This window comes from Siniperca chuatsi, linkage group LG6 (assembly GCF_020085105.1).
Source record: "Siniperca chuatsi isolate FFG_IHB_CAS linkage group LG6, ASM2008510v1, whole genome shotgun sequence".
NCBI lineage: Eukaryota > Metazoa > Chordata > Actinopteri > Centrarchiformes > Sinipercidae > Siniperca > Siniperca chuatsi.
The window spans coordinates 21,660,485-21,676,019 of NC_058047.1; the positions used below are offsets into that span (position 1 = coordinate 21,660,485).

The 15,535-nt window shown below is 40.5% G+C and overlaps 1 protein-coding gene across 1 annotated transcript; it reads right to left on the reverse strand.

Moving 5' to 3' along the window:
- Positions 1–790: 790 nt before the first annotated feature.
- hapln4 (hyaluronan and proteoglycan link protein 4) lies at positions 791–10,628 on the reverse strand. Its single transcript, XM_044200313.1, has 7 exons — positions 10,287–10,628; positions 8,702–8,834; positions 6,177–6,366; positions 5,654–5,826; positions 5,364–5,479; positions 4,781–4,967; positions 791–2,083 (listed from the first exon to the last, which is right to left on the reverse strand). The coding sequence occupies exons 1-7, from the start codon at positions 10,287–10,289 to the stop codon at positions 1,692–1,694; spliced, it is 1,194 nt and encodes a 397-aa protein (XP_044056248.1). The 5' UTR covers positions 10,290–10,628; the 3' UTR covers positions 791–1,691.
- Between the last annotated feature and the right edge of the window lie 4,907 nt (positions 10,629–15,535).

Sequence of the window (15,535 nt, forward strand, 5' to 3'; positions counted from 1 at the left end):
ATTAATTTAGTGGCTGTGACTCTAAATTCACACAGCAGCACAGACTAATGGGGCTAGTGAGAGTACTCAGTGAATCATTAAAATCATCAGCTTTGATCATCAAGGTCATTGTAGAGCCTCTTTTTCCCTTTGAAAAAACCCAAAGCTGTCAATAGGCAGCAAACAGACGTGATGTGTTTTTTACAGCTCAAGTTCGTCATTCACTGCAATTATTTCATGATGCTGGACTTGGGATGAACTTGACTTTAATTACATGCTGCCAGTTGCTATGACGATGACATGGTTTGTTCTGCTGTGTTGGCGCAACAGCAGCATGCTCCCACTCAGAGCCAGGTTCACTCCTCTCACTGGCAAACACTCGAACACATGAGGCAGAGCAGTGCACATGCACCCCAGAGTGAAAGGTAAAAGTGTCATGAGGCTCATTAGGTATCTTAAGTGTCAGTTGACAAAATGAGAATGTGTATCCTCTACATGCACTTTTTAGAGACACTGTAGGATGATACACGGGGCGGCTGTGGCTCAGCAGGTAGAGCGCGTTGATCCAGTGTGTGTGTGAATGGGTGAATGAGGCAAACTGTAAAGTGCTTTGGATAAAAGCACTATATAAATGCAGTACATGTCTATTCCTTTAAATTCAGCAGACTATTTAGTGACCCCTAGTATCCTGTATGGAAGCAAGTCCATTCATTATATTTCTCAGCTTATTTAATCAGGTTTTTCTTTTAATTTGTCACCCATCTGTAGAGCTCTTGAAACAGAAAATAAGACTGCACCCAAACACATGTTGTTCAAATCAACAATTTCAAGACTTTAATTAATATATTTTTTCCCAGAACATTCATCCATTCTGTAGTGGCAAACATACTCTGTAATAAAGGTCGCTGCATGTAACATTTATAGTGCATTTGGAGATTGCTTAGAAGTGCAGTATGTGAGGTAAATAGCAAGTATTGTAGCTTTGTATTTCTGCCTATTCAGCCTCAGCAACTACTCTTAGACAAGCAATACATGCTCACTTAAGCTAAGATGCTATCATAAAATAAAGCTCTATGTATTTAAATATTTAAAATATTTTAGAGCTTGTGCAATATTTATTACTTGGCCTGTTCAGCTCTGATGATTAGATTTTCAGGTCTTAATTAATGAGAAAAATGACTCACATTGTGCCAAAGGGTTGCTAACCAAGCATGGCATCCGGGTACAGGCAATTACACTTGGTAGAATCTAAACTTAAAGGGGATCTCGGATTTTTTCCATAAAGTCAGGCAGATCATCCCATCTCACCCAGTAATGAATGTTTTCACCCTGGCACTGGGATTCTGGCTCAGACTGGAGCTCAGAGCTCAGCGGGGGCCAAAATATGATCCACACACATGTGAAAAAGGGTATTCATGGCAAACTCTCTGATCTGATGTGTGCCTGAGTGATGATCAAGCTGCTGTTTAATGTTACAGTTTTCCAGTGACAGATGTGCTAACATGCTCACTTCTTAAGATGATTGACTGACTGGAGATGAAAGGAATATCACCCTAATAAAGATGTCACCCTTAATTTTAAACAGCCTTGCTACTTCTCTCTGGCAAATCTGCAAATGAGTACATCTTGTCTGTGAGTGTTTTACTTTAAAAGCAATGGATGGAGACTGGCTGCTAGGCGACAGATGTTGCTTTAAAATCAGTCTTTCCACTTTAAATCACCCTCGTAACATTCATGGGGATGCTGTTGCTGCTCTTCCTCCTTGTCAAACTATCTGTAGTGCTTTTTGTTGTTTCAGTACCACCTGCTGTTTCATCCTTGTTCTTGCGGAAACAGTAGACCCCATAGAGGCGGAATTTTTTATCAGGGAAGCCTAGGTGTCGGACGCCTGGCTGGGATCCTCCACAGCGAGAGCGGGGGTTGACTATGGGGTAACGGATGCTGCCATCCTCCAGCCAGCCAGCTTCACAGCGGTCCAGAAGCTGGAACTTCCATGCAGCGTACAGCTGACCCACTTTGGCCACCACTGAGCCATCTCGAATGCAAGCCTTCATCGCCTCCGCATAGTTCACCTTCTTGAAGCGTTTGAGGAAATACACTTTGCCTAAAGGGGTATAGAGGGAGAGGAGAGGAGAGGTTGTTTGTTGTAAGAACATGTGGAAAGGTGAAGGAAAACAGAGCAAGTGCATTGTTCAGGAGGGCAAAAGGAAAGAAAGGGAGAGAAGTGAATGAGAGAGTGAAGCCCCAGAGACAAGACAAGCCCTGAGGGTAGATATTCTCAGTTTTCCTGGCATCTCTGTCTGATTGTGTTCAGAATATCAAATCATTCCAACACCCATCTGGGCAGCTGCTCAAATTCAAAAGGCAATACACTGTCAGCGGACAGCACTAACTCAAAATTACTCTTAAAACACTTCAATTTTTGCTTTCATCTCACCTCTGGGGAGACTTTTCGCCTGGCAGTATTAAAGAAATTGGTATCCTGATTTTCTGAATTGTTTGAACTGAACTGAATCACAAGGCAGCTTCTCCTAAGAAAGGAGCAAAGGATAAGGAACCTAACCAAGAATAAAGAGGTTGGTGGTTTCTCCTGCTATTGTGAAAATCATGTCTGCAACCTCAGCTTTGCACTTGGCTCAGCTATTGATTTTATGCTTGTTTATGTGACTGCTGGCTATTAGAGAGGCAGAATATTGTCTCATATTTCCCCAGGGGACACTCAGTAAATACCTTCCAGCTGGACTGAGCAACAGAATCGGTCATGACCACTGCTAAAACCTCCTGCCCACAACAGACTGTCCACAATAATTAACACACAGGGGAAGCCATGAGCAATCGTTTAAGGTTTCTGTCACGCTACCTTTTTCTCAATGAGGAAAAGCACTGGTACTGCTTCTTTTTTCCAGATGAGACTATCCCAAATTGGTTTATGATTCAAATGAAGAGCATTTTATCTAGATAATAAAACTTTTTCGTTTTAAGAATGCATGATAAGTTTTGAATTCTCTTTTAAACTTCAAAGAGGCACATACAGGCTTGAACTCATGTTTTTCCAAACTGAATTTTAAAAATTCCCTGTTAACCAATGTTGCACTATTTTTCACTAATGTGATCAATGTTTTAAAGGAGTAGTTAGACACTTTGGGAAATATGCTTATTCACGTTCTTGCTGAGTTAGATGAGAAGATCAATACTGCTCTTATATTTGTAGGGTAAATATAGCATAGCTTAGGAAAAATACTGGAAATGGGGAGAAACAGCTAGCCTGTCTCTGTCCGAAGGTAACAAAATGTGCCTACCAGCATCTCTGAAGTTCACTAAAAAATATAGGTTGTATCTAATTTGTTTAATCTGTACAAAAACTGTACAAAAGAGTAAAAATGACAATTTGCCTGCCAAGAAATAAGGTGCTTTCAGACAGTTAGCTTTTGCCACAGCGGCTGCTGCCTGGCAACATCAATGTTCCCAGCTACCTCCAACCCTACCAGCCTGTACACCACAGGCTGTGCTCTCCACCAACCACATCTCATCACGCAGCTAAATATGGCAGGTTGTACCTTAAAATACAGAAAGTGGATAGCAATATGATCCGATTAATATAGCAAGTTTTGGTAACTAGTATCATAAACATTGTCCCAGACTGGATAATCAGATCTCTTCATTGATCTGTCTGTTCTCTGCTAGAATAGGTGTGTAATTCAAGGTACTCAGGTACCTCCTGTATCGTTTCCCTCACTGTAGCTTCTGTGTTCGCCATGGTCACACGGCAAGCGGTGGCTGCAAGTTGAAAAAGCTGAACCATCATAACTCTCACTCTTAATGCAGCAGCAAATGGCTGTGCGTGTTCAAAAGAGCAGCAGCCGCCCTCCCTCTCCTTTAAATTGAAAACAATGGAATGGCAGCAGCAACTTGCTGTTTGAAAGCATCTAAAGTCTGGCACATAATCCCCTGTAAAATGACAAACTGTCATTGGTTTTTGCACAGATTAAACAAACAAGATATAATGTGTTAATTAGTGAGATTTAGAGGTGCTAGTAGATAGATTGTGTTACCTTAAGACGGAGCCAGGCTAGCTGTTTCTCCCTTTTTCTAGTTGCTAAGCTAACCACCATCAATCTTTTCATTTAACTCTTGGCAAGAAAGCGAATAAGTGTATTTTCTAAAATAACAAACTATTCCTTTAATAATCAGTGTTTTAATACTGATCATTAGTGATGTTAGTAAAACATTGATTGCTGGTACCTTTCAACAATAATCCTTTTATTATACCTTATACACGTAGACTTGTTTTGACTGCTCAGAGACTACGGATAACTTTCATGATGCAAAAACTAATCCAGCCTCCGACTTTCCCAAGTTTGTTTGAGCGTATGAACCTGGAGGTGGCATGTGTGACAGAGACACTGGAAGACTCTCTGTGGGAATGCGATGTAAATCAAAGAACTGGGAGATGAAAGCCGATGCTTGGCACCCAAAGGACACTGTGGCCCTAGCAGGGCAGAATCAACACAGCCTGATCTAAATCCAATGGCCTTAGGCCTGCGAGATCACAGGCAGAGATCAGAGACGTGGGCCAAATTTCCCCATGGTCCAACACTCTTGATATATCTTCTTTCTATACAGTACCACAGCAATCCAGTTCCGCCAGCGTTTTGTTCTCTTCCAGACAGGAGCCACAGATGCTGGATACTTAGCTGAATGTTGGCATTTAGTTGTATGATCATGCTACAAAGTGCTTCAGATACAGGCATGCATCTGTACACAATTTTAGCTTCCAACCAAATATCTCTGTGTTTCTCACCATTGAGCTTGGAAGTGAAGCAGAAAGCATCATAGCGCTCATCCTCCTTGTGCCTGTAGCCATAGTTACGAACGCCAGCGGGGGTGTCCTTGCGGCCGCACTGGTCTCTGGGATGAGAGATAGGGTACTGGACTGAGCCATCCTCCAGCCATCCAGCATTACACCAGTCTAGTCCTTCCAGCCAGGCCTGTGGAGGGAGTTAATGTAGGTTAGAGAGTCATACTGAAGGATTAAATACATTATTAAGGGGAGGAAGAATTTGGTTTATCTCTTCTGACATAACTCCATTACTCTGGACATTAATGCACATGGATTTTTAAAATAGGAGGATAGCCCTGCAGTAAAATTTCTGGTCTGGTCATATACATATTCATAATTTCAGACTTACTGCTTCTCTAAAACAGTTTATGATGTAGGGTTGTAGCCACTAAGTGCACTGTTACAACTAAAAGAGTGGCCTATAAATTAATGTTCTATGGAAGGTGTGATCTACAGCTCTAATAAATCATTGGTAGTAATCTGTGACTTCTCTTAATCTGCCTTGAACACATACATTTGAACCACAGGAAAGGCAAAAACTTACCTTGTGCAGTTGAGGGTGGGAGGCCAGAATGCCATCCTGCTGTTTGCAGGCATCCTCCGCTTGGTGGTAGTTGAGCTTATAGCGCCCCTCACGGGGGTAGTAGGGAAACACCACTCCTACAAGTGACAGAAACAGACCTGCTGTTGAGTGTGAGGCTGTATAATGTATGAATTTTACTTTACAATCTCATGTGAACCATCTCTCTGACCAACATTTTATACAGCCAGCGGAGCAGTAGAAATGTCAGAGCTTCATCAAAATATCTTTCAGTCATGTCTTTAATTCCTGACCTTCTAAGTCAAGGTTGACAAATCCTGTATCGTCTTCCATGTCATTCGTGACTTCACACTCGTAGCGTCCATAGTCCTCCAGTGTGACATTTTGAATGATCACTGAGGCATCACCTGGTCCTGCCTGCTCCAAAAACACACGGCCTCTGTACGATCCAAACACACGCTGCTGCCTAAAGAGATTTAACAGACATTTTACAGTATATTTTTTCCCCTAATTTTTTCCCCTAAGTTTTAGAAATGCTTCAATTTGAGAAATGTTTGGAGTCTATGTGGCATACTTTACTTTATAGCCTACTGAAAAGAGCAATGTGTTTTTTATGATATCTGGGTGGGAAAATACTTACATGAAACATTACATTGTGAATGTGTGCTAAGCATCTACAGTATGTGGTAGTGAAATAAAATCAATCAATAAAATCGACATCTGTTGGATTGGGCCCTGTAACTGAGAAACAGAAAAAAAATGGATTAAATAATAGATACAAATTGATTGATTGAAAAATACAGATGCAGATTTTACCTTCCAAGTGCCACAAAGACGTCCTCAAACTGCAGCGCATCAGTCACTTTGGTCCATTTAATCCGAATGCGAGCAGGATCGATGTTCTCCGGCTCATGGTGGAATCTGCAGGGCAGAGTGATGGAGCCACCACGATGTGTCACCACTTTACCAGGAGCTGTCTGCACTATCACCGCTCCGGTGTCATCCTCTGTGGGAAGAAAGAGAGAAGGAAGGTTCTGTTATGAAAATGCTGTATTTAGGGAATGATAATTTCCTTTAATCTCTGCTGGTCTGCTTTCTCACTATTTTTATACTTTCTTTTTTTTTGCAAATGGGTTTTGATTGATGTGTATTTAATCTGTATGCTTGTCAATGATACAGTACTACTATCTTAGCCAGACGTCTATATTTTGAATTGTGCAACTTTTGCAGCTAAATGAAGGCTAAATGATAATAAAAGTGGTGGATACAGGCAAATGCATGAGAAATTCTCCATTGCCATTGTGCAGTCAAGTCCTTGCAATGCTGTTTGCAATGACCCTTGACACTGCCAATACTTTCGATCGAAAAAATTCAGTCTGATTATCTTTGTGAGGGATACCACAGTGAGACGCCCGCACAGCTTTTAAAGTGTGTGCTGTTTACTTGAGCTGTCACATTAGTGCCTCAACATCCAGCATATCAACAGTGGAGAATTTTTTTTTTTTTTCGGTCAAAGAATCCAGTGTGCAGCTTAGTCGCTCCTCTGCCCAGACATGTCATCAGATTACCCACTCCAAATTTTAACCTCTGCTGAGAGCAGTTCACCATATTAACCCAAGACTAATGGTAACCACAGGCCTCTTCTTCCAAATGGGCAATAACAAGACCTAGTTTGCATTTTTGGCAGACATTTGCTCAGACTCTGTGTGTGTGTGTGTGTGTGTGTGTGTGTGTCTAACCAAAGACTCCACACACAACAAGTGTGGTGTAAACATTTAAAACATTTAATGAGCAGCTGCAAGAGGTTTTCTGCTATGTTGTGACCAGATAAAGGCACCTACAATTATCATGCCAGCCAGCAATTAGTCCTGTCACTGCTTACTGCTCTATGCTAAGTTGTTTACCACTAGCAGCCACAAAAGCATCAAGTGGTGTTTAATCAAACCTTTTAGCGCGTTATTTCCCAACACTGATGGCAACGCTGCAACAGTCTGATGTTAAGACAAACAACACCATGTTACCATTTCATTAAGGAGACACCAGTTTACAGACTGAAGTTAACAACAACTGCCGCTGTTTGCAGAACTAGTGACTCCTATCGAAGTGCCTGTGTGAAGGGAGTTGGGATAGTGTGCACCTCTAAATGCTTTACACTGTCATGGTAAAACTGGCAGCTTAGGAGCAGCAGGCAGCAGTTCATTAGAGCAAACAAGTTCTGATAGAACCACGCTGCTCAGCACCAGACAGCAGACAAACAAAGGTAAGGACTAGCTGGAAAAAAATGTCAAACTTCTAAAGGTCCAGATATTTCACTCAGAAGTTTGTGGAGACTAAAACAGACCCAAAAGCAGAGAAAATCTAAGACTTACATTCATCAGATGGTCATGACTCTAATGAGATAATAATTTTGTCTGTCTGCTGAATTAGTATTAGTATTATTAATTGTAAATAGGCAATTGTTTGCTAACATATTAGCCATAATGATTTTATGAGACAATAATATGTCAGTTCTGTGTGTCTGCCTGTCTGCTGTTTAATTAGAATTTTATTAGGAGTTAATCTGCCCCCAAGTGCCCAAAAATCAATTATTACAGCTTTAGGTACATATTTGAGGTACTTTAATCAACTTTTTAAATTTTACGGGAAATAAAATTACATCATTATTATCCAATGGCTGTAGTTACTTTGCTTAATCTGCAAAGTATCTGTGAGAATATATATAAAGATTTACATATAAAGCATATAAAGACCTTCTAAAATAAAATGCATAATTAGCTGGCAGGAGGAGCTCAGTCATTTGAGAATATCCTCTAATACAAGAAGAGATGTATCTTTATTAAACCTCTATAAAGCAGACATAGTTGATGTCATCAATTTTCTTAGTGGGTAAAATGTTGGGAATTTATCACAGTCCTCAAGTGAATATTTAGTAGTAGTGCTAGTGGGACCTTAACAACTTTGATAATGTATTAATATTCTAGTTACAAAAGCATTGGCTGTTCGAAATACTGTGTGTGTTTCTGTGCATATTTCAGAATACAGTTTCAAAATCCTTTATTCGGTTCTTTGTGTGAATTTGGCTTGAGCATTGCATTTTCTCACTGGTTTTCTCCTTTCTTTCTTTCTTTGGATAATTAAGCCCGGCATGAGATTTAAGAAGAGCATTTTTCCTGGTTTCAAAGGTGTCATCTATATAACTCTAAAGTGACTTCTGCAGACAGTGTATCTTACATATTTTCTAGCATATGCTGTAACAGCTATGCAGACCAGTGCTGAAGGAAGAGCTCCTGACTTTGCTGCTGTGAACTGTAAGAAACAGGAAAGAAAAAATGTGTCCTTACCGAGCACGTGCACCACCTTTCTCCTTCCCTTCTCTATGTCAGCAGGCAGGGAAGTCACTGAGAGGGCAGAAGTCAAGATGAAAACCACAAAGGACATTTTCCCAAAGGCCAGAGGCCATGGCTGCTTTGAGAACTGCAGGAAGGGACACAACAGAAAATTGTGAGAGGTTTACCGAAAATGGAAAAACCAGGGGCACAAATCAAGACCTAAAAATACAAAGGTGAAGAGTACCAAAGATACCAAGTACAACAGCTTTATATCTTCACTGTCCAGATATTCACCCCAAGGAGAAATGACAAATAACTTAATAGCAGTGGCAACTTCAGTATGAAAATTCTGGTAGGACTTACTGTACATTCAAAATTAGCATTTATAATATATCCCATGCAACTTGGGAAAAATCCACGTCTATCTCTTGCATTTTGCCTTTCAGTCATGCAGAAACCTCACCAGAGAACTCTTGTACTTTAGGTGTTTACATGTTGGCTAGTTTAGCTAGTGCTCAGTGAGCAGGACAAAAAGTAGCAGATAATTGATTACTTCAACTTGCACTTCAACAAGAAAATAAGGTTAGCTGACTATGGTTTGAGAGTCATGCTTTTAAGAAGCAGTCTGCTACAAATACCGCTTTTAAAGTACCAGCTGTGTAGCTCACAGTCACAGTATGAAAAGAGTAGATTGTCCTCACAGGATTGTCAAGACTTAAAGCTTGTTTGGTACTTTTTATCTTTACTGCCAAGTGCCAGTTGAAGGAAAAGGAGGTAGTTGGAAAGTTTTGAGGGAAACAGGCTTGGCTCAGTAGGGCCATAGTAAACAAAGGAATATACTGTATGCAGACATGAACTACAACAGAATCATCACAATTACTGAATAGAAATGGTGTCTGTTGTGCTTATTGTACATATTAGACATACATAAAGAAGGGCAACACATTTTCAAACTCTCATCAGAGCATGTGAACAATCTCCCCTGGAGGTGACCAATGAAGGATCACCTTGCTGAAAAACACAGCTCCTCCTGGATGTTACGTCTGCTTATTCTGGTCTAGTGCTCATTATCTTTACAAGCTCTCTCTAGGTTACGGATGAGTGGTTGCTCAGAACACTACAGTTGCAGACTTGTGTGTATTTTGACCCAGCATGTGACATCCCCGGTGGTGCTGCACAAATCCCTGATGGATTGCAAAAGAGATAGCCTTCTGCAAAATACAAACTTCCAACACATGCTCAGATACACAGGTTGGCTTTTTACTTCATTGTGGATTAAATAATATCATCATAACAACAAAATAAAGGAGGCAAGTAGGTATGCTGCAGCTGTGTGCACTGCTAGAGGTCTGCATCGTCAGTGTCACCTGTGAATAATCACTTCCTATATAACAGCACTGCTGCAGTACATAACATCTGAACAGGCCCTGGTGAAAGAGTCACTAAACCAGCTACTTTACATGCACATTGCACACTATAAACAGCCCTGCTGCATCATTTCTCTCAAGGTTAGTCCAATGAACATCCCTGCAGTTCTCATGCAGCACAGAGAGCTGCAGAGCAGAGCCGTACTAATGGAGCACAGAAGTGAACTTACCATGGCTATCACAACAGGATTAATGCCTGGATGAAGCAGATGTGCCGCTGTGTGCCGTTTAACTCCTCAGCCAGGCTAAATGTTGTTCTGCAGCAGCACTCTCCTCTCTCCCTCCCTCTCTCTCTCTTTTTGTTTCCAGTCCCATCGCAGATCTCTCGCACTGCAGGGGAACCAGCGGTGTTTGTGGGTCCCGCAGTCCTCCAATGACGCAGCACACATTTGATTGTGCAGACTGTGTAGACAAGTCAATCACAGCCACGATTTCACACTCCTTTAATGTTTGTGAATGTTTTCCTGTGCATTATTGAAGCCCGTTAGAGTGTCACTTATTGAGTGTCACACAGTTTGTTGCAGTTAATGCTGTGAAATCTCATTAACTTTCAGGCAGAACATTGTTGCTATTAAAGACCACTCGAAATAATGGAAGCTGTTAGTGTTGAGACTATGACTGCAGATTAAGATTTATGTTATCAAGACAAATCAAATTCATTCAAACAACATTATGGCTGAGGAAGAGTGAGATCATACAGAATAGACATTCAGCTCCAATTTTCTTGATATATTGTAACACATTATAATAATAGTAACATACCAGTGGTGGAATGTAAGTAGCTTACATTTACTCAAGTAACTGAATTATATAGACAAATTTGAGGTATAACTTGAATAGTTTCATTTCTAACTACATTATGCTTCTACTCCACTACAGTTCAGAAGGAAATATTGTACTTTTTACTCCACTACATTTATTTTGCAGCTTTAGTTACTAGTTACTTTGCAGATAAAGATAATATATAATTGTACACACACTCACAGGGGGCATTTGTGAATTATGAGTACTTTTACTTTTGATGCTTTAAGCACATGTTACTAATAATACAATGCGTACTTTTACTTAAGTACTTAACTGCATTTTAAATGCAATACTTTTACTTGTGTAAAGGATCTGAATATCTCCCCAACCACTGAATAATACAATTAATAAACATCAGATACATGAGTAAACATGAATTAATAATGACATATCATGAACTCATGGGGATCCATTTATTAGGAAGTAACTAATGTACTGACTAGATATATATTATAGATTATAATGATCTATAATTATTCCATCAATTAACCTGGCCAAAAAACAACAATACTACTACAACAATAATAACAGGAAGGAGACCAAATTTGATTACAATGCAATGACCAGGATATCCAGTGGCTTCATTGACTTCACTAGGTTTGGCAATAAAGACTGGCTCCAGCAATGGTGAGTTTGTGCTGAAAATTATCCTAGATCTAAGACCAGGCCTCTCCCGTTGCTGTGGACTGTTATAATATAAAGCTCCTAATATGTCAGGAAATGGCCAACAATGTGAAATCTTTTTGCCAGCAAAGATTTTTGCTTGTGCAGCCCAGTCACTGAATTTTGTGGGTGTAAATGCTGTTGAAAGCAGCTGCAGGGAGGCAAGTCTGTTATGAGTTTCTGTAGCCCTACATGCTTTTTGCTCTTCATACACTCGTCAATGGAATAAGGTGTTAAAGAACAGCGTCACTGACATGTCTGACACTAAAGTGTCTCTCGAGCACTATATAGGCATCTGGTAAAGACAAGAGCCCTCCATGAGAATGACGGTAAAATAAGAGAGGTCCTTGAGATGATTGCAGCCGACAATGAGAGGAGACAGAACGCTCAGCATGAGGCAGCTGCACTTTGTGGTCAACTTAAAAAATAGCTGATAGCTACTTTATAGCATACTATGCTGCTGAGATTCAAGTTGACTAGCAGTGTCTTGTAGAACAAGGAAGTGGACTCGTCAACTGCTGTGCAGCTGCTTGAGTTACTGCTGTCCTGTGCGTCACTGTGAGAGGAGTCACCACAGTCTGAGACATCTGACCAGCCTCTCCCTGGAGCACCGCAGACCCATCAGCATGAGACACAGCACAAGAGGAAAAAGGGAAAAATACTGTTGACAATAGAGCAATGCTTTGTAGGAGGGAGAAATTCAAGGTCAATGTCGTAATAACAGTTGATTTGGTGTGTAAGTTGACACTGGTTACTCTAAAATGAGCAAAACTATTCTCTGCCCCGCATCTACAGGATTTAGACAAGGCTTTTGCAGAAGATTTGCTCCAGTTTAGGGACCACAGAGCAGAGCAGAGAAAGATTATCCTCCTACACATGTATTACAAGTTGAGAAATACACTTCAGTCAACTTTCTTCCAATATTGTTGTAGCACTGAGGATTTTCCTAAGATAACCTGTTACCTGGGAGGGAGTTCATTTTCTCGAATGAAATGCATAAAAAAATGAATGAGAACAACCACAGGCTGGATATGTCTATCAGCAGTGATTTAGTGGGCTGGATTTTGAGGATTTCAAAACCCAGTTTGTCAAACAAAATCAAGAAGAAATAATTGCTAAAAGTGTCCATTATACGTAGATGTTAGAGTTCAGTTTTTCCCTGGTGATGCATGGACAGAGCAGAGCTGGTTATGTTTGCCATCCAAATCCTGAATGAGGACACTGCCACAGCTCCTGATAGACTACACCTTTGATGTTCCCTGTTGACAAATACCTCCACCATTCCCCTGCATCCCTTTAATATTTGTAACATATTTGTACTTTCACACAATTGTATCTATCTTTTGTTGCGTATGTATTGCATTTTTGAAATGCTGTTATGTTGTATATATTGCATTTTTCCATTTTTTATATTTTGTTATATAAAAGGACAGGGCAACAAAGCATTTCACTGCTCAACGTAGAGATATGTTGAGTATGTGATAAACAAGCTTGAAACTTGAACATCAATAAATCACGTGGTTCCATTCAAGTTCACTGCCTGCTGATGTGTGCACGCTGTGTTGCCTACCACTAGACTGTAAGACAATAACATTTCCACATGCATGTGTAACACCGAAACATACTGACTGCAGAGAGCCTGAGTCATGTAGCCAACTAGTGCAGATTGGTGCATACAATTACCTGACACCCGTGGCTGGATTAACCTGGTCAGGGGCCCTGACACAAAAATGAGGTGTAGGCCGGCCCCTTTTGACACCCGCCGCCACTACCACCCTCTCTCTTTTGTGTTTGTATTCTGTCGTCATTATGTAAACAAGTTGAACAAATTTATTTAGGAATGGGCACAATTTGAGCACAATAGAAACTTGAATTATGAAGATATAAATCTAGTTTTCTACAAGATTAAGTCAGAATGCAGGAGCCTTGTCATTTCAATTGATTTTGTAATGCTGTGGTGCATATTCCCAAACACACAGTGAACGTGTGGATTTCGGGCCCCCGGAGGCTCTAGGTTGCAGTTGCCCACTTTACTTCACTTCAGCCTGGCTACCACGTTTGTTCAGTAAAAGAGGAAAGTGTCAGAATAACTGGTCAGACATTATTATTCCCCTAAGTGGTTTTGAGCTAATTTCATCGCACAGGTTAACAAATATACTAATTACATTACATGTGATTTATGCATTTTTATGTATTATATAGGAAGTCAGTACATTACCTAATAGCTACTTAGATACTACTAAATAGATAGAATAGATACTATCCATTTATTAATGTGGACCCATATGAGTTCATGATTATGTCATGCATTAACACTTTAACTGAAGCCATGTCCTGCATTCATTAAAACATTAAAATACATTTCATGACATTATATTTTAAGTGGTACCTCTTCCATCACTGCAGTGTTGTTTAGTTGTTTATTTCAGAGCCACAGCTCCACAGCTCTCTGGCGTTGAATGCACAACCGAGCAGACATCTGCAGCAGAGATCCCCTGTGACTCCCATCATGGGATTACAGAGATGTTTGGAGCGGCCACATTTGATTTAAAGCCTTTGTCACATGCACAGAAAGCACTGCTAGCATGTGCAAGCAGGGGCGACACCACGCTTCAGCGTGAAAAAGCTGCTGAGGGAGAGTGAATTAAATGAGTCTGCCTCTCTCTGTCTGTTGGCCTATTGCTCAGCGAAGTACGGGGGATAATTACTTATGAGTGGGCTGCTGCTATTGATGGGGTAGGGGTTGAGACAAGGGTTACACTGCTGTTTTAAAAAGCTTTATCTAACCACGTAAATAACCCCCTTTATCTCTGTCAAGAAAACACTGTGTGTTCATTTAAATGACTGAACTGCATCCAAAGCCTCATATTACTGAAAAGGTTTGGCAGGTGGATTTAGTATTTATCAATTACATCACATGGTGATGTGCTTTTCACATGGTGAAAAGCTCATATAGCTTTTTTATTTTGTCAGTCTTTTGCCTGTCATACTGAGAATAGTCCTCACAGTATTGACAATGGTCTCCATAGTCTTTCTTCGAATTAAATGTGAGAGAAAGCTCTTACATACTGCCTGGTGGTCATTTCAGTGCGTTTGTTTATGCAAACAAAATTCATTTGATGTCCTTGTGAAAGACAATGATGAGAGCGGCGGCAGACTATTTACTGGGCCACCCACAGAGAGCGAGCACACAGCAGCATCACTCAGCAGAGAGGATCAAGGAATGTAAGTAGAGAAGGGATGAAACGCTCGCAGTTTGGGCACACGGGATCAGACAGAATGCAGAATGGCAGAGGCATGTCTTGTTTTCCTACTTAAACTGAGAAAGAAAAGCTGTCTTTTTAAAACTGAGATAGGCTGGCAGCAGACACCAGTGGTGTGTGTTCACCAGTGAGTGAGTGACAAGAGCTGCTGTTGAAGTATACATTACCTTCTGCAGCACATGTTGCCACATCCCTGCCACTCAGCTCTGAGTAATGATCTGTGGTTGCTCCAGTGGTGTTGAGTAAGAAATAGCAAGCACATTGTGGATTTAAGTCCCCATCCTACCTACTCAAACCCCCACAATGTCTATTTCACACATGTGTGGGCATTTCCATATATAACATACTGCAGGATATCTACAACATGAACAATATATACCTTTTAATAATGTCTGCACCACTCTCTATCTCTGTTGTTGGCATTTTGTAGAGTACATTTTTAAATGAATTGTAAATTGACATGTTTACTTTGGAAATAACTAGTCAACTACATATTTCACAGACAACATATTCTACCGTTATAACTGTAGCTTTGGGCAGACTTCAAGTGACATAGTTGGCTGGTATTGCTAAACTTTCCTCTCTGCCTCAACTACACACACACTGAAGAATAGAGGCATTGTTATGTCCTTCACTGGGTTGTGGTGAAAAAGTTTAGTGTAGGTAACATAAAGATTCACGTCCAGTTT

Bases quoted from the DNA above. Each gene is read 5' to 3' on its own strand.
- hapln4 (XM_044200313.1), bottom strand. The intron at 5,827-6,176 runs GTAAAATCTGCA...AAATCTCTTTAG, and splicing joins GTCTTTGTGGCACTTGGAAG to GCAGCAGCGTGTGTTTGGAT. The intron at 5,480-5,653 runs GTCAGGAATTAA...TGTCACTTGTAG, and splicing joins TGTCAACCTTGACTTAGAAG to GAGTGGTGTTTCCCTACTAC.